We start from the raw sequence: 18052 nt of genomic DNA, 5'->3' as shown, positions 1-18052 counted from the left end.
TGATGCAGGTTGTTTCAGGTCGCGCTGGTTCCATGAACTAAAGACTGAGCTTCTGAGAAGTCACAGCATCCTATGTTCTGTCATGATTTCTTTTGCTTTTTTTTTTTTTTTTGGTTGTTTTTTTTGTTTTTGTTTTTGTTTTTTTTTTACATCAGAACCAGCGTGGAGGAAAACAGGAATCCTAACGTGAATAGAAGGGGCCTGATCCTTCAGAGAGCACCAGCTCTGTAACCAGCCCCCCACACACCCCCAATGCCATGTATGCTAGCTTTCTGTTGAACAGCACCATGCCCCCTTCCCACCCACTGTGGATACACGATTTTCTTATCACTTGATTCTATTTGCTTTCCTCGTTACTTCTTCTCAGAGCCCAGAAGTGGACTCACAAATACATAATGTTCTGTAATGAATGTTTAGTAATCCATAGTTTCTATTACTCAAATAAATTTATTTTTAGCCTGGGCAACATGGTGAAACCCCATCTCTACAAAATAAAACAAATACAAAAATTACCTGGGTATGGTAGCGTGCACCTGTAGTCCCAGCTACTTTGGAGGCTGAGGTGGGAGAATCCCTTGAGCCTGGGAGGTAGAGGCTATAGTGAGCTGTGATTGCACCACTGCACTCCAGCCTGGGCAACAGAGTGAGACCCTGTCTCCAAAAATAAATTTATTTTTAAGAAATTAATTAGAATGGCTTATTCCTGCTCTAAAATCTTGTGATTAATGACTTGGTGCTCTTAAAGCGTTTCCTGGACATGGAGGCAGTGTCAGGGCCTAATTCAAAGGCTTTTCTTTCCTTATTTCTTCAATAAGAACAATGTCCTCCTGCCACCCCAACCCATGCCAAATGGGTTCAAAATGTTGGGAGATTATAGCTACCCCTTCAGAGATTCACTCAGAATTACAGCTTTTGTTATAATTAAAGAACTAAGTCTAAGACTAAGTTTTCATTCAGCCTTGTCAAAAGAACAAAGGTAAATTTTTTTCTCCCGGTTGTTTTGCTGTAATTTTCTATTCTTTTTAAATAAATTTTAACTTTGATTTTATTATTTTTCATGTTGTTATACAGTCTTAAGGTATTAAAAATATTGTTTGTAATTTTCACTTTTAATAGCTGCATTATATTCCATCAAGTTGGCATAATTTAGTCATTCTTCAATAGCTAGACATTTAGGGGTTTTCCCCCCTAATTTTTATCATTGTAAAAAACATTGCAGTGGGCCAGGTGTGGTGGCTCACGCCTGTAATCCTAGCACTTTGGGAGCACTTTGATTACTCAAGTAATCAAGATTACTTGAGGCCAGGAGTTTGAGACCAGCCTGGCCAACATGGTGAAAACCCAACTCTATTAAAATTAGCCGGGTGTGGTGGCAGGCGACTGTAGTCCCAGCTACTTGGGAGGCTGAGGCAGGAGAATCGCTTGAACTTCCGAGGCGGGGTTGCAGTGAGCCAAGAGTGTGCCACTGCACTCCCGCCTGGGTGACAGAGCGATGGGAGGGGGAGGGAAGTAACACCAGTTGAGTACTTACTCTATGCCAGGAACCATGCCAGGAGCATTTACAGAATTAATCCCATTAAAACCTCATAACAACCCAGAGATTATTATGCATATTTAACACAAATGGAATCTAAGGCTTCAACATTCAACAGGCCAAGTAACTACTCAAAGTTCTAAAAACAAATGGAGCTGGGTTTTAATACAGGTCAGTCTTACATTAGAGCTCATGCCTACTCAACATATCATCCCTTTTTTTGTTTGTTTTTGTTTATTTTTTGAGACAAAGTCTCACTCTGTCACCCAGGCTGGAGTGCAGTGGTGTGATCTCAGCTCACTGCAGCCTCGACCTCCCATACTCAAGTGATCCTCCCACCTCAGCTTCCCGAGTAGCTGGGACCACAGGCACATGCTACCACATCTGGAGAATTTTTGTATTTTTTGTAGAGATGGGGTTTTACATTGTTGCCCAGGCTGGATCATTCTTTCTTAAAACCATGTTCAGAATCAAGTTGAGTAGCCTCCTGTAGAACTATCTGGCATGGGGTAATGGGAAGATGGCAAATACCAGGCTTGTACATCACCACTCACCATTCCTCACTCATGGCAGCCACAACTAATCAAACCTGGCACTTTGCCCTCTTAATTCAATAATTAAGAATTCAAAACCTAGGAATTCTTTCTCAATTCACTGTTTCAGGCAGGTGCTACCAATGGATAGGAGTTGGCATAGGAGATGTAATCAGGCAGGTGGGTTCAAACCTATACTGCACACTTACTAGCTATATGACCTTGAGCAGGTCAGGCAACCTTTCTGAGACTCAGTTTTTGTCAACTGTAAGTTAAGATAGTATCTCATTTGCAGTAGAATTGCCTTAGAATTATCCTGAGGATTTGTTGACAACATATATGTTAAAGTAGCCAGCACTGTACCTGGACGAGACCAGGCCATGAAAAGTGTATAGCCTTTGAGGAGCCCGTCAATCCCTTCAGCTCGTGCTCTGGAAACTGTTAGGGAACACTTTTTTTTTTTTAAAAGGGGACAAAAATATCTGCTTTATTATTACCACTTACTTATAGAGGTGATTTACAGATTTAATGAGAATATATCAAAGTACTTTATAACTCACAAAAATATAAACTTATATAATGCTATCTACTTTGTATTGAGCATATTCTAAATTCTGGGACTAGTACTAGAAACTTTACATATATAGTGTTACCTCTTAATTCTCAACACAACCCCATAGTTGTTATAATTACATTTAATGTATAAATGACTTCAGAGAAACACAAAAAAGACTGGGTGATTTGTTAAAGGTCCAGCTAGAAAAGGGCAGTCAGAATTCAACCCAATATTACTTCCATACAGAGGTTTTTACTTTTTCCTTTCTACTCAGAGCTAACACAACAGCATTATTTAACGTCCTTAAGAATGGTGGGGAGGAATCACTGAATAACCTGCTTTAACAAAAACACCCTGATAAAATCTATGCTTGTATTTTAGAACCCCTGGGTTTCACACATTGCTTTTATAGTTTTTACACATCAAGTGTAAGGTGAAAAGTGATAGATTTTAAGAACCAAGAATATGGTATGCCATCCCACCCAAACTTATAAACAAATCACAAATAACATGAAATAGAAAAAAACCATAAAGACTTCCTTTGCTTTTGGAAAACAGCTGAGAAACAACAAAATTCTTTTCAGAAGTACAGACAAAATTTGTTTTTGTAGTGTAGCTAATATGCCCTCCTTAGGCATTAAGACACTTTTCTGTTTGTAACCTTAATGCAGCCGTATTTTTACTCTTTATAAAAATCAAGTCTCTCAATAAAAACAGTATCTTACTCACTAATCATTAAATTGCATCACTAAAAATGTAGTTATACATACCAATTTCTGACCTCTTAGAATATTCTGCACAATCAGTTTTAATCACTGGAATGAATAACTGCTCAAAAAAGCAGTACGGCTTCAATTTCATGATGATTTGGTAGTCAATATTCCTGTTTTCCAGTAAAAGGGAGATTTCATGAACAGAAACATTGGGCTCCTTATGGTTTCATCGATCAAGAGAACGTTTCTGAGCAGCTTCTGAGCAAACATTTCTTAATAGGTTGATCACAGATCTGGGGTCTTCACTCCTCATAATAGCACTGCCAGACACAATCATGTTAGCTCCTGCCTCTGCACACTTATGGACAGTGTCAGAACCTACTCCACCATCGCCCTCTATATCCAAAGATGGGAACTGGGTCCTCAACCAGTGAACCTTTGGCATCATATCTTCCATGAATTTCTGCTCTCCAAACCCTGGTTCCACTGTCATAACCAAGGCCATATCTATTTGATTAGCCCATGGTGCCAAATACTCAACTGAGGTTCCTGGTTTGATGGCAAGGCCAACCTTCATCCCATTCTCCCGAATGTCTTTAATCAAAGTCCCTGGGTTCTCAGTAGCCTCGAGATGAAAGGTGTACTGATTGGCTTCTGCTACAGCCATTGGCTTTACCCACTGTTCTGGCTTGGACACCATCATGTGCATGTCAAAGAAAGGGTCCTGGCCTAGCTGCTTTCGAAGGCTTTCTACCACAGGGTGACCAAAGGTGATGTTGGGAACAAAATGCCCGTCCATTACATCCAGATGCAGATAATCGGCCCCAGAGTCTAGCATCTGGAGGCACTCGGCCCCTAAATTGGCCAGGTCGCTGTTGAGGATGGACGGGCCAATCTTGCAGCCTGACGCCATACCACTGGCTCCCAAGAGCAAGTTACCCCATGAGTCCCCGGCAAGACTAGAGCCCACTTTTTTTTTTTTTTTTAAACCAGGAAATTCTACCAAAGAACCACAGTTTGGCCAGGCACAGTGGCTCATGCCTGTAATCCCAGCACTTCAGGAAACCAATGCAGAAGGATCACTTGAGCCCAGGTGTTTGAGACCAGCCTGGGCAACATAATAGGAACCCGTTTTTACAAAGTAAAAAATTTGCCTGTGTGATGGCACATGCCTGTGGTCCCAGGTACTCGGGAGGCTGAGGCAGGAGAATTGCTTGAGCCGGGGAGGCTGAGACTTCAGTGAGCCATGATTGCGCCACTGCACTCCAGCCTGGGCGACAGAGTGAGGCCCTGTCTCAAACAAGAGACAGAAAACAAACAAAAAAGAAATCCCGAAACATAGTTTGGAGAGAACTATATAATAGCAGTCAAATACAGGCTGTGAATTCTGTAGGTTTAAAAAAATGGTGAGGGATGGCCAGGTGTGGTGGCTCACGCCTGTAATCCCAGCACTTTGGGAGGCCAAGGCAGGTGGATCAGCTGAGGTCAGGAGTTCGAGATCAGCCTGGCCAACATGGTGAAACCCTGTCTCTACTAAGAATACAAAAACTAGCTGGGCGTGGTGGCACGTGCCTGTAACCTTTGCTACTCGGGAGGGTGAGACAAGAGAATCACTTGAAGCCGCGAGGTGGAGGCTGCAGTGAGCGGAGATAATGCCATTGCACTCAGTCTGGGTGACAGAGCAAGACTCCGTCTCAAACAAACAAACAAAAATGGTGTGGGATACCCTGGGAGGCATGGTTCAGGGATCCCTTCTGGAAGAGTTGGATATGAGAGGGTCTGAAGATTTAGGGTTTGGAAGAGGCACCAGTTGGAAGGTGGAACAGCATAAGCAAAAGCAGTAAGAGAAAGTTGAGGGCACAGAGAGGAGACTGACTCTTCCATCGTCAAGGGACTGGCCTGGGGAGTGTCTTCAGCGGGGAAGGAAAAATACCCTCCCTGGCCGGGTACTTTGGGTTTTCCTCGCATTCTCGGCCAGCTCCTGATCTTACCCAACCAACCCCAGGAGCACCCCAAGCAGCAAAGACTCTGCACGTTTCATGACTACCACCAGGAGGCAGTATGGCCCAACAACTTGGAGCCTCAGGGTTCATTCAGTTCCTAGTTTGTTCCAAGAGCTGATCTAGGAGCATGAAAGTGTCCACCGATCTAATATTTGTGGAGCACTTTGCATGGAGTTTTCAAAGTACTTTAACCCCGGTGATCTGATCGAATACTAACTACAACCCTGTGTGGTCTCTATGTGTTGGTATTATCTACCTAGAGGAACCGATGTTGAGGATTTAAGTGAATTATTCAAGTTCATTTAGACTGTGCGGGAATCTGAATTTGAACCAAGGGCCAAAATCTCTACCTCGTGCCCTCTACTACAACTTACTGCCTTTTGTTAAGGAGACAGGAGCATACAAATATTTAGCATAATAATAAAAGCTTATATTAATAACTATTAAGAACCAATGGCAGTTTCAGTTTGATAAGATGAAAAAATTCTGGAGATGGATGGTGGTGATGGTTGCACAACAATATGAATACATTTAATATCGCTGAACTGTATACTTAAAAGTGGTTAAAATGGCAATTTTTTTTTTGAGAGAAGTCTCACTCTTGTCCCCCAGTTTTGAGTGCAATGGCTTTATGTCGGTTTACTGCAACCTCTGCCTCCCGGATTCAAACGATTCTCCTGCCTCTGCCTCCCAAGTAGCTGGGATTAAGGCACCTGCCAGCATGCCTGGCTAAGTTTTGTATTTTTTAGTAGAGACGGGGTTTCACCATGTTGGCCAGGCTGGTCTCGAACTTATGAGCTCAGATGATCCACCCGCCTTGGCCTCCCAAAGTGCTGGGATTACAGGCGTGAGCCACCGCGCCCGGTCGGCAATTTGGTTTTTTTTAGGCAGGGTCTCACTCTGTCCCCCAGGCTGGAGTGCAGTGGTGGAATCTTGGCTTACTGCAGCCTCAACATCCTGGGCTCAAGCGATCCTCCCACCTCAGCCCCCCAAAGTAGCTGGGATCACAGGCATGCCACCACACCCAGCTATTTTTCTGGAGAGATGGGATTTTGCCATGTTGCCCAGGCTGGTCTCAAACTCCTGAGCTCAAGCAATCTGCCTGCCTTAGCCTCCCAAAGTGCTGGGATTACAGGCATGAGCCACTGCACCCAGCCTAAGATGGCAATTTTTTTTTTTTTTTGGATACAGAGTTTCACTCTTATTGTCCGGGCTAGAGTACAATGGCATGATCTCGGCTCACTGCAACCTCCACCTCCTGGGTTCAAGTGATTCTCCTGCCTCATCCTCCTGAGTAGCTGGGATTACAGGCATGCGCCACCATGCCTGGCTAATTTTGTATTTTTAGTAGAGACGGGATTTCTCCGTGTTGCTCAGGCTGGTCTCGAACTCCCAACCTCCGGTGATCTGCCTGCCTCATCCTCCCAAAGTGCTGGGATTACAGGCGAGAGCCACCGCGCCTGGCAAGATGGCAAATTTTATGTTATGTGTATGTTAACACAGTTTAAAAAATGACAACTACATAAATGGTTAACTATATAGCATTTATTAATAACAATAGTTACTGTTACATATCACTAGCTGCCTTTAAAAGCACTTATGAACTTATTATTTCTTTAATTCTCACAATCATCAATTGAAGCAGTCACCATTATTATTCTCATTCAATAAATAATTTCAGGCCGGGCGTGGTGGCTCATGCCTGTAATCCTAGCACTTTGGGAGGTGGAGGCGGGTGGATCACGAGGTCAGGAGTTCAAGACCAGCCTGGCCAATATAGTGAAACCCCATCTCTACTAAAAATACAAAAATTAGCTGGGTGTGGTGGCGTGTGCCTGTAGTCCCAGCTGCTTGGGAGGCTGAGGCAGGAGAATCACTTGAACCCGGGAGGTGGAGGTTGCAGTGAGCTGAGATCGTGCCACTGCACTCTACCCTGGGTGACAGAGCGAGACTCTGTCTCAAAATAAATAAATAAATAAATAAATAAATAAATAAATAAATAAATAAAAATAATTTCATCACTGGGTCTATCTTTACTCCCCTCCCTCTCCCCAGGCCCCACCCCAACCCCCTTCCCCAGCAACCCTGGTGTAGGCTGTGATCTGCACTTCACTGGTCCTTGGTTAACCAGTGTTGTAAGTGTGATAGAATGGAAAGACCATGGGCTTTGGAGTTTACTGACCTGGAGCTGATAGGGTCTCAGCTGTTTTACTGGCTGAATGTTCTTGGACAAGTTACTTAATTTCTCTGAGCCTCAATTTTTTCATTTATGATATAATAATAGTATTTACTTCACAGAGTTGTGATGAGCAAATAAGATAATGTATAAATATGAGATGCTTAACAGTGCCTGACACATAGAATGGACTAAAAAATGTTGGCTGTTATTAATTGCTCCTAGTAGGATGCTCAGACAGCAATAAATAAATAGGCTAGGAGCAGAGGCTCATGCCTGTAATCTCACGCCTGTAATTCCAGCACTTTGGGAGGCCAAGGCAGGCGGATCACCTGAGGTCAGGAGTTTGAGACCAGCCTGACCAACATGGTGAAACCCCATCTCTACTAAAAATACAAAAATTAGCCAGGCGCAGTGGCAGGAGCCTGTAATCCCAGCTACTTGGGAGGCTGAAGCAGGAGAATCACTTGAACCTGTGAGGCAGAAGTTGCAGTGAGCCGAGATTGCACCACTGCACTCCAACCTGGGTGACAGAGCGAGACTCATCTCAAAAAAAAAAAAAAAAAAAAATTGAAAAGAAAACAATAAATAAATAGATGGGTATGTCCCGAGGGGATCTGAAATACCTCCTGGCCCTCGTGAGGGTGGGATGTTGGAGGAAAGCAGCACCCAGCAGAGAATGTTTAGCCCCAATCAGCTGAGCTCATGGAATGATAGGACGAGGTGTGGTTCTTGGAGTCCAACTTCATCATCTTACAGAGGAGGAAATCGAAACCCAAGAAAGGGAATAGTGTTATGCAGAGTCACCCCTTTGTGCCAGTCAACTGGGAAATTACCCTGAGAAACAGTCTGGTGTGGTGAGAGCCCCTCCCTGGAAGTCAGGCCCAGGCAGTCACGTGAGTTCTCCTTAGCCAGCTCTAGGGCCCCTCCCAGAAAAACAGCAGGTTACCACCAAGTCCTCTCCAGCCTCAGGGCTGCTCTGAGAGGTGCTCACTTCTGTCCCTTTTCTGCAGGATCAGCCAAGAGGATCATGAAACCGGGAGATCAGCAGTTTATTGTAGCTTCTAGGGCAGGGGGTACGGGGAGAGAAGGAAAGGGAGGGGCCCTGGGCACACTGCCACAGCCGTACCTTTGGTTAATATTTATTCTTTCTTCTTCCTTGGCCTGGAAGCCAAGGGAAGGTTAGTAACAGCTTGTAAAACACGATCCCAGAGACTTGAGAAGCTGGTTCCTGTGAAAGATGACTCAGCACAGGCCTTTAGAATGCCAGGCAGTGTCTCCTGCCTGGATGCTGCACAGCCCCGCGAGTGCCATGTGGGCCACTTTGGCTGTTACAAAGTCCAGGCTATTTGTCTGCTCAGCAGGGTACTTGTCTCCTAGGAGCTGGGGCATGTCCTGCCGCCCCTAGCTCATGAGTGGGTATTAGCATCAGGGTCCTTGTTGTGGTTTGATCTCTGAATCCTTTCCGTTACAGAGACCCTTCATGCCTTCCCTACATACAGTGACCCTCTTTTTCTCCAGGCCGTCACTGATACTGCCTCTAGACTGGGCTTTCCAATGCATTTCATCAGGGCGTTCCCAAAGGATGCCTCACTGCCTATAAACTCAGCTCCCATTTCCTTAGCACAATGTGGTCCTGACCAAAATTTCTGCTTCAGGCCGGGTGCAGTGGCTCACGCCTGTAATCCCAGCACTTTGGGAGGCCAAGGAGGGTGTATCACCTGAGGCCAGGAGTTCAAGAGCAGCCTGGCCAACATGGTGAAACCCCATCTCTACTAAAAATACAAAAATTAGCCAGGCGTGGTGGTGCACGCCTGTAGTCCCAACTACTTGGGAGGCTGAGGCAGGAGAATCGCTGGAATCCGGGAGGTGGAGGTCGCAGTGAGCTGAGATTACGCTACTGCACTCTAGCCTGGGTGACAGAGCAAGACTCTGTCTCAAAAATAAAAAATAAAAATAAAAATAATTTTCTGCTTCATCCCAATCCCCTCTCCTTCCTCCTGCCATGTGCCCCATACTCTAGCCCAGCGTTTCTCAGTGTAGTCTGTGGACTGTCTTCTTCAGAATCATTCAGGACATGATTCCTGGGCACGAGACCTACTGAATGGAAAATGCAAATTCCTGTGCTCCAGAACTACTGAGCCAGCTGTTGCTGGTACCTCGGAACCTGCATTTTAATGATACCGGGGCTGATTTTTGTGTAGAATATAGTTTAAGAACAACTGCTCTGCCAAACCAGATTGTTGAGTTTCCTGACTGTATCTGGGTAGTCACACCTTTCTCACTTCCTGCATTTTGCAGCCTGGTGCACTCTGCTTCTCCTTTAAGCTTCGTCTCACACATCAGCTCTTCTGTGCTGCTTTCCCCGAATCCAGGTTCCTTTCTCTGTGTCCACATGATCCATTGCACTTTCTACCCACCTCTGCTATAGTATCTTCTTATCTCGTCAGAGCTAATTATTGGCTCCTTCACTTGTTTGTGAACTCCCTAAGGACCATGGATGTTTCATTTTAAATCCCCAGAGCCTAGCAAAATATCTGGCAGGGAGAGGGCATTTAATGCATGTTGCTGAATGAATGAATGAATGAATGAAGAATGAATGGAGACCAGGTCATAGTCTAAACCAGAAAAGTAGATTAAGGCCAGGCATGGTGGCTCACGCCTGTAATCCCAGAACTTTGGGAGACCAAGGCGGGAGAATGGTTTGAGCCTAGGAGTTTGAGACCAACCTGGGCAACATAGTGAGACCTCATCCCTACAGCAAATAAAAAAAGGCCGGGCACGGTGGCTCACACCTGTAATCCCAGCACTTTGGGAGGCTGAGGCAGGCGGATCAGGAGGTGAAGAGATCGAGACCATCCTGGCCAACATGGTGAAATCCCATCTCTACTAAAAATACAAAAATTAGCTGGGCATGGTGGGGCGTGCCTGTAATCCCAGCTACTCAGGAGGCCGAGGCAGGAGAATCGCTTGAACCCAGGTGGTGGAGGTTGCAGTAAGCCGGGATCATGCCACTGCGCTCCAGCCTGGCAACAGAGTGAGACTTTGTCCCCCCCCCCCAAAAAAAATTAGATGGGCATGGTGGCACCTGCCTGTAGTCCCAGCTACTCAGGAGGCTGAGGTGGGAGGATCGCTGAAACCCAGGAAGTCAAGGTTGCAGTGAGCTGTGATTGTGCCACTGCACTCCACCCTGGGCAACAGAGCAAGACCCTGTCTCAACAAAAAAAAAAAAAAAAAAAAGGAAAAGTAGATTAAACCCATTATGTAGTGGACAGAGCCACATTTATCAGGCAGACTCCTGCTTCACAGTTTCAGTCTAACTTGTTCTAAATGTTTGATCTTTTCTTGAGGAAGCTACGGGTTTACACTGTGGCAAAAGTAGTTAGGTAAGTTATGAGTTAGGACTAAGAAATATTTTTTAAAATCCCAATGTGTTTGTGTGGGAGGCCAAGAAACAGCTTTCTCTTGATCTGTCTCTGAGGATAGATCCTACCAGACTTTTTCTCCACTAGACCTGTTCCCGAGGATTATCCATTTCAGAATTCTTGACCTTCTAACTCTAGTGACGTAACTGCCTCAGTCAGGCACGCCCTGGACCTTGTCATGATTGTCCGGCTCAGAAATGCCAACAAACTGGTCTCTGGCCGGAACTTCCTTGCCATCGGTTTACTCCCTTCCCCTACTCCCAGCTCCCTGTATCTCTTTCCCAAACCCCAGCCCATGAGTGCCTCCTTTCTTCATTCTTGTCCACAGGGAGGTGCTCCTCTTGCTGTCTGAGGCCAGTCCCTCAGTGGGTGCTGGATTCCATCCTTCCCAATTCCTTGGCGCTCGGCTCCATCCTCAGCAGCACACTTCCCTCCATCCTCACTCTCTCCTTTCTGGCTTTTCCTTCCATACATAAACAGTCAAGCTTCTCTCACCTCAGAAAGGTACCTCTCTCTAGCTATAAGCCAGTCTTGGAAGTTCACTTCACAGCAGAGCTTATCAAAAGAGCAGGCCCTGTTTGCTACCCACTCACCCTTAACTCCATTTCTGGCCCCACCTCTCCAGTTGTTCTTCCCAAGGCCACAGCAACCTCCTAATTGCACAATCTAGCAAGTAGCTTTTTGTTTGTTTCTTTGTTTGTTTGTTTTTGAGATGGAGTTTCGCTCTTGTTGCCCAGGCTGGAGTGCAATGGCACGATCTCGGTTCACTGCAGCCTCAGCCTCCCGGGTTCAAGCAATTCTCTTGCCTCAGCCTCTCAAGTAGCTGGGACTACAGGCGCCCGCCACCATGCCCAGATAATTTTGTGTATATTTTTTAGTACAGACAGGGTTTCACCATGTTGGCCAGGCTGGTCTTGAACTTCTAGCCTCAGGTGATCCGCCTGCCTGGGTCTCCCAAAGTGCTGGGATTACAGGCGTGAGCCATTGCACCCGGCTGCAAGTAGTTTTCAATTGCTATTTTGCTTGCACTTTGTGTGGCATTTGACACTATGAACTACTCCTGTCTTCTGGAACCTCTGTTGTTCTTTTGTTCTTCCTTCATTTGCAAAGCACTCTCTTTGTTCCTTTTTTTTTTTTTTTTGAGACGGAGTCTCACTCTGTCACCCAGGCTGGAATGTAGTGGTGCAATCTTAGCTCATAGCAACTTCTGCCTCCCAGGTTCAAATGATTCTCATGCCTCAGCCTCCCGAGTAGCTGGGACTACAAGTGCCCACCACCAATCCTGGCTACTTTTTGTATTTTTAGTAGAGATGGGTTTTCGCCATGTTGGCCAGGCTGGTCTTGAACTCCTGACCTTAGGTGATCTATCTGCCTGCTTTGGCCTCTCAAAGTGTTGGGATTACAGGCGTAAAAAAAAGACTGCACCCAGTCTTTTTTTTTAGAGACAGGGCCTGGCCGGGCCTGGTGGCTCACGCCCGTAATCCCAACACTTTGGGAGGCCGAGGTGGGCGGATCACGAGGTCAGGAGGTCAAGACCAACCTGGCTAATACGGTGAAACCTCGTCTCTACTAAAAATACAAAAAATTAGCTGGGCGTGGTGCTGGGGACCTGTAGTCCCAGCTACTTGGGAGGCTGAAGCAGGAGAATGGCGTGAACCCGGGAATCGGAGCTTGCAATGAGCTGAGATTGCGCCACTGCACTCCAGCCTGGGCGACAGAGCGAGACTCCATCTCAAAAAAAAAAAAAAAAAAAAAAAAAAAAAGAGACAGGGCCTGATTCTGCCATCTAGGCTGGAGTGCAGTGGTGTGATCTTAGCTCACTGTAGCCTTGAACTCCTGAGCTCAAGCAATCCTTCTGCTTGAGCCTCCTGAGTAGCTGAAACTACAGACATGCACCACCATGCCTGGCTAATTAAAAAAAAAAAAGATTCTTTGGTGGAGACGGGGTTTTGTTATATTGCCCAGGCTAATCTTGAACTCCTGGCCTCAAGTGATCCTCCCGACTCACCCTCCTAAAGCTCTGGAACTGCAAGCATGAGCCACCGTGCCTGACCCATCTACTACCTTCTTTGTGGGGTCCTCTTCCTATTCCCAAATGTCAGCAGTCCATACTTTTCCTTGTTTAGTTATTTTATCGTCTTTTATTTGCTTTGTCTGCTATAGCTTGTAGAATCTAATGCTTACCACTTACTGTGGAAGACATCTAACATCTGTGAATCTTAATAAAATGGGGATTGTCATGAAAAATACAATTTATGCACGTAAAGGGCCCAGCAAAGCCCCTGGCATAACGTAGAGGCTCACTAAATGGCAGTAATTTGTATTATTATCATTAATAATAAAATAATGTCTCAGTCTCCAGCCTATAGGTTTATATCTTTATTATTATTTTAAACACTTTTTATTATGGTCAATTTTGAACAGAATTGCATCATGAATTTCCATGTACTTATGACCCAGCCCCAATAACCATCAACTCATAACCAATCCTGCCCCATTCACCCCATCCTCTATAAAAAGGTACAAACTTTAAAAAAAAAAAACCACAATACTATTATCATACTTTAAAAATCCAATCATTTGGCCGGGCGCGGTGGCTCACACCTGTAATCCCAGCACTTTGGGAGGCAGAGGCGGGCGGATCACGAGGTCAGGAGATCGAGACCATCCTGGCTAACACGATGAAACCCCGTCTCTACTAAAAAAATACAAAAAAAATTAGCCGGGCGTGGTGGCGGGCGCCTGTAGTCCCAGCTACTCAGGAAGCTGAGGCAGGAGAATGGTGTGAACCCAGGAGGCAGAGCTTGTAGTGAGCCGAGATGGTGCCACTGCACTCCAGCCTGGGCGACAGAGCGAGACTCCGTCTCAAACAAACAAACAAAAATCCAATCATTTGCAATCCAGGTGGTATATCTGATTCCTTTGAGATATTGCCACCTGGATGTTTCCCAGGCACTTCAAACTCAACGTGTCCAAAGCTGAACTCATCACCTTCTCAGAATTCTGTTCTTCCCTGCTCCCTTGTGGTCCCTGTCTTGGTGATGGACACCCCTGTTGCCCAGTCCCTCAAGTCAGAACCCTGGGAGTAGCCCTTGGCTCCTCGTTCTTCCTCACACTGCATCCAGCCAGTCCCTGAAAAACTCTAGTATCTCTTCCCTGCAGCTCTCCTGCGGTGTCTAATAGTACAGGCCCTTGTCAGGTCTCTGCCTCTGGGCATTAGCTCTCTAACTGATGTGCCTCTATTGAGTCTTTTACTTCTCTAAATCTGTTAACACTCTTGCCAATTATTTTTCTCCAAGGATTGTGTTTTGTTTTGTTTTTTCACTTTTTTGTAGAGATGGGGTCTTGCTATGTTGCCCAGGCTGGTCTCTAATTCCTGGACTCAAGTGATCCTCCCACCTTGGCCTCTCAAAATGTTGGGATTACAGGTGTAAGCCACCATGCCCAGCTGACCATTTTTTTATTGCGGTAAAATAGACATAACAAAATTTATTATTTAATCATTTTAAAGTGTACACTTCAGTTCACATTGTTGTGCAACCATTATCACTATCTATCTACACATCCTTTTTTTTTTTTTTTTTTTTTTGAGATGGAGTCTCGCTCTGTCGCCCAGGCTGGAGTGCGTAGCGCAATCTCGGCTCACTGCAAGCTCCACCTCCCAGGTTCACGCCATTCTCCTGCCTCCGCCTCTCAAGTAGCTGGGACAACAGGTGCCCGCCACCATGCCTGGCTAATTTGTTAATTTTTAGTAGAGATGGGGTTTCACCGTGTTAGCCAGGATGGTCTTGATCTCCTGACCTCATGATCTGCCCGCCTCGGCCTCCCAAAGTGCTGGGATGACAGGCGTGAGCCACTGCACCCAGCCTCTACAGATCCCTTTCATCTTCACAAACTGAAGCTCTATCAGAGCTTCAGAAAGTCTCCATTCCTCCTCCCCCAGCCCCTGGCAACTGCTGTCATCTAATTTCTTTTTGTTGTTGTTTGTTTTTGAGATGGAGTTTCGTTCTTCTTGCCCAGGCTGGAGTGCAGTGGTGCAGTCTTGGCTCACTGTAACCTCCGCCTCCAGGGTTCAAACAATTCTCCTGCCTCAGTTTCCCAAGTAGCTGGCATTACAGGCACCCACCACCACTCCCAGCAAGTTTTTTTTGTATTTTAGTAGAGATGGGGTTTCACCATGTTGGCCAGGCTACTCTCGAATTCCTGACTTTAGGTGATCTGTCTGCCTCAGCCTCCCAAAGTGCTGGGATTACAGGTGTGAGCAACTGCACCCAGCTCCATCATCTGCTTTCTATCTCCATACATTTGACTGCTCTAGGTACCTCATGTAAGCAGAGCTATACAGGATGCATCCTTTTGTTACTGGGTTATTTCACTTAGCATAATGTCTTCAAGGTTTAGAATATCCTTCCTTTTTAAGGCTGAATAATCCAGCGGTTTGGGTGTGTATGTATATGTCAAATTTTGTTTATCCATTCATCTGCTGATGGGCACTTGAGTTGCTTCTACCTTTTGGCTATCATGAATAATGCTGTTAGGAACATAAGTATACAGTGTCTCTTCAAGACCCTGCTTTCTTTGTTTTTTTTTGTTTTTGTTTTTGTTTTTGAGACAGAGTCTTGCTCTGTTGCTCAGGCTGGAGTGCAGTGGTGCAATCTTGGCTCACTGCAACCTCCACCTCCTGGATCCAAGTGATTCTCCTGCCTCAGCCCCGCAAATAGCTGGGACTACAGGCATGCACCACCACAGCTGGCTAATTTTTTTTTTTTTTTTTTTTTTTTTGTATTTTTAGTAGAGACAGGATTTCACCATGTTGGTCAGGCTGGTCTCGAACTCCTGATCTCAGATGATCCACCTGCCTCAGCCTCCCAAAGTGTTGGAATTACAGGCGTGAGCCACCATGCCAGGCCAAGACCCTGCTTTCTTTTTGGGATGTGTCCAGAAGTGGAATTGCTGGATCATATGGCAATTTTATTTTTAATTTTTTGAGGAGCCACCATACACAGTGGTTTGTACCGCTTTACATTCTCACCAGCACTATGCAGGGATCCAGTTCCTCTACATCCTTATCAACACTTGTTATTTTGTTTTTTGTTGTTGTTGTTTGTCTTTAAAATAGCCATCATACTGCATGTGAGGCGACACTGTATCTTGTGGTTTTCATTTGCATTTCCCTAATGATTACTGATGTTGAACATCTTTTCATGTGCTTATTGGCCATTTGTATATCTTATTTGGAGAAATGTCTAATTTAAGGACTTTGGCAATTTTTTTTTTTTTTTTTGAGATGGAGTCTTGCTCTGTCACCCAGACTGGAGTGCAGTGGTGCGATCTCAGCTCACTGCAACCTCTGCCTCCCATGTTCAAGCGATTCTGCTGCCTCAGCTTCCTGAGTAGCTGGGACTACAGGCACGCGCCACCATGCCTGTCTAATTTTTGTATTTTTAGTAGAGATGGGTTTTCGCCATGTTGGCCAGGCTGGTCTAGAACTCCTGAGCTCAGGTGATTCACCTGCCCCAGCCTCCCAAAGTGCTGGGATCATAGGTGTGAGGCACCGCACCTGGCCGACATTGCCCATTTTTAAATTGGGCTGTTCGGTTTTTTTTTATTTTTATAGGGGTCCTCTATGTATTCTGGATATTAGCCCTTATCAGATATATGATTTGCAAATATTTTCCCCCATTATGTGAGTTGCCCTTTTATTCTGTTGATAGTATACTTTGATGTCCAAAAGTCCTTAAGTTTTTATATAGCCTAATTTGCCTGTTTTTTTCTGTTGTCACCTATGTTTTTGGTGTCATATCCTCCAGTAATCAATCTTTCTTTTTTTTTTATTTTATTTTTTTGAGACAGGGTCTCACTCTGTTGCCCAGGCTGGAGTGCAGTGGCACGATCATGGCTCACTGCAGCTCCACCTCCCCAGGCTCAGGTGATCCTCCCGCCTCAGCCTCCCTAGTAGCTAGGACTACAGGGGCATGCCACAACACCCAGCTAATTTTTGTACTTTTTGTAGAGATGGGATTTCATCATGTTGCCCCTTTTTTTTGAACTCCCAAGCTCAAGCGATCTGCTTGTCTCAACCTCCCAAAGTGCTGGCCGCAATAGGCATGAGTCACCATGCCCAACCTGCAATAATCTTTTAAATACACACTTGTATATAGTTGATCCTTTCACTGTCCTCTTTGTAATCCTGGAATGCTTCTTTCTTTTAAACTTCTTAGCCTGAACGACCTGGTCTCCATACTTCCTCAGTCTCATCTCTCACTAACAAGGTAATCCGTTGTCATTCTGAATTTCCTGCACAGCTGCAAGCATTCACCTTGCTCTCCGAAGTCACCTTTCCACTTGCTAGGCCCACTTCCTCCCTACCTTGCTGTTCACTAAACTAAGTTCCACTCAACCTTTAAAGCTTCCTTCAAGTACTTCCTCCTCTGGGAGGCTTCTTTGGCTGTTCCACAAGTTAAGTGCCTTCCTTGGTAACCTTTAATTTAATTTAATTTAATTTAATTTAATTTAATTTAATTAATTAATTTATTTTTGAGACAGAGTCTTGCTCTGTCGCCCAAGCTGGAGTGCAGTGGTGTAATGTTGGCTCACTGCAACCTCCGCCTCCCGGGTTCAAACAATTCTCTGCCTCAGCCTCCCAAGTGGCTGGGATTACAGCTACCCGCCACCATGCCTGGCTAATTTTTGTATTTTTAGTAGAGATGGGGTTTCACCACCTTGGCCAGGCTGGTCTTGAACTCCTGACTTTGTGATCCACCTGCCTCGGCCTCCCAAAGTGTTGGGTTTACACCCAGCCAACCTTTAATTTTATGGTAACCCTTATCAGATTGTGTTTTAATTGTTGGCTCACCGGCTTCCTGTCCCTCCCACTAGACTCTACATTCCTTAAGGGCAGGGTTCCTATTCCTATCTTGTCATCTGCATGCTGCTCAAACAGTTGAACTCGATCTCTGCCACTATTTAGTTGCTTTGACATTCAGCAAACTAGTCAAACTCTCTGGGCCTCAGTTTTCTCATAGGATCATTGTGAAAATTAATTAAGATTGTGTTTGTAAAGTGCTTAGTGCTTACTCTGGAACAGAGTAAAATGCCCAACAAAAATTAGC

General features: G+C 45.2%; 1 protein-coding gene across 1 annotated transcript; it reads right to left on the bottom strand.

The window, feature by feature from the left end:
- Positions 1 to 1131: 1131 nt before the first annotated feature.
- Positions 1132 to 5026, bottom strand: RPEL1 (ribulose-5-phosphate-3-epimerase like 1). The gene has a single exon (XM_508010.8). The coding sequence runs from the start codon at positions 4373 to 4375 to the stop codon at positions 3563 to 3565; it is 813 nt and encodes a 270-aa protein (XP_508010.3). The 5' UTR covers positions 4376 to 5026; the 3' UTR covers positions 1132 to 3562.
- Positions 5027 to 18052: the final 13026 nt, after the last annotated feature.

Source organism: Pan troglodytes, chromosome 8, assembly GCF_028858775.2.
Source record: "Pan troglodytes isolate AG18354 chromosome 8, NHGRI_mPanTro3-v2.0_pri, whole genome shotgun sequence".
Classification (NCBI taxonomy): domain Eukaryota; kingdom Metazoa; phylum Chordata; class Mammalia; order Primates; family Hominidae; genus Pan; species Pan troglodytes.
This window is presented reverse-complemented; position numbering and strand designations above follow the sequence as displayed.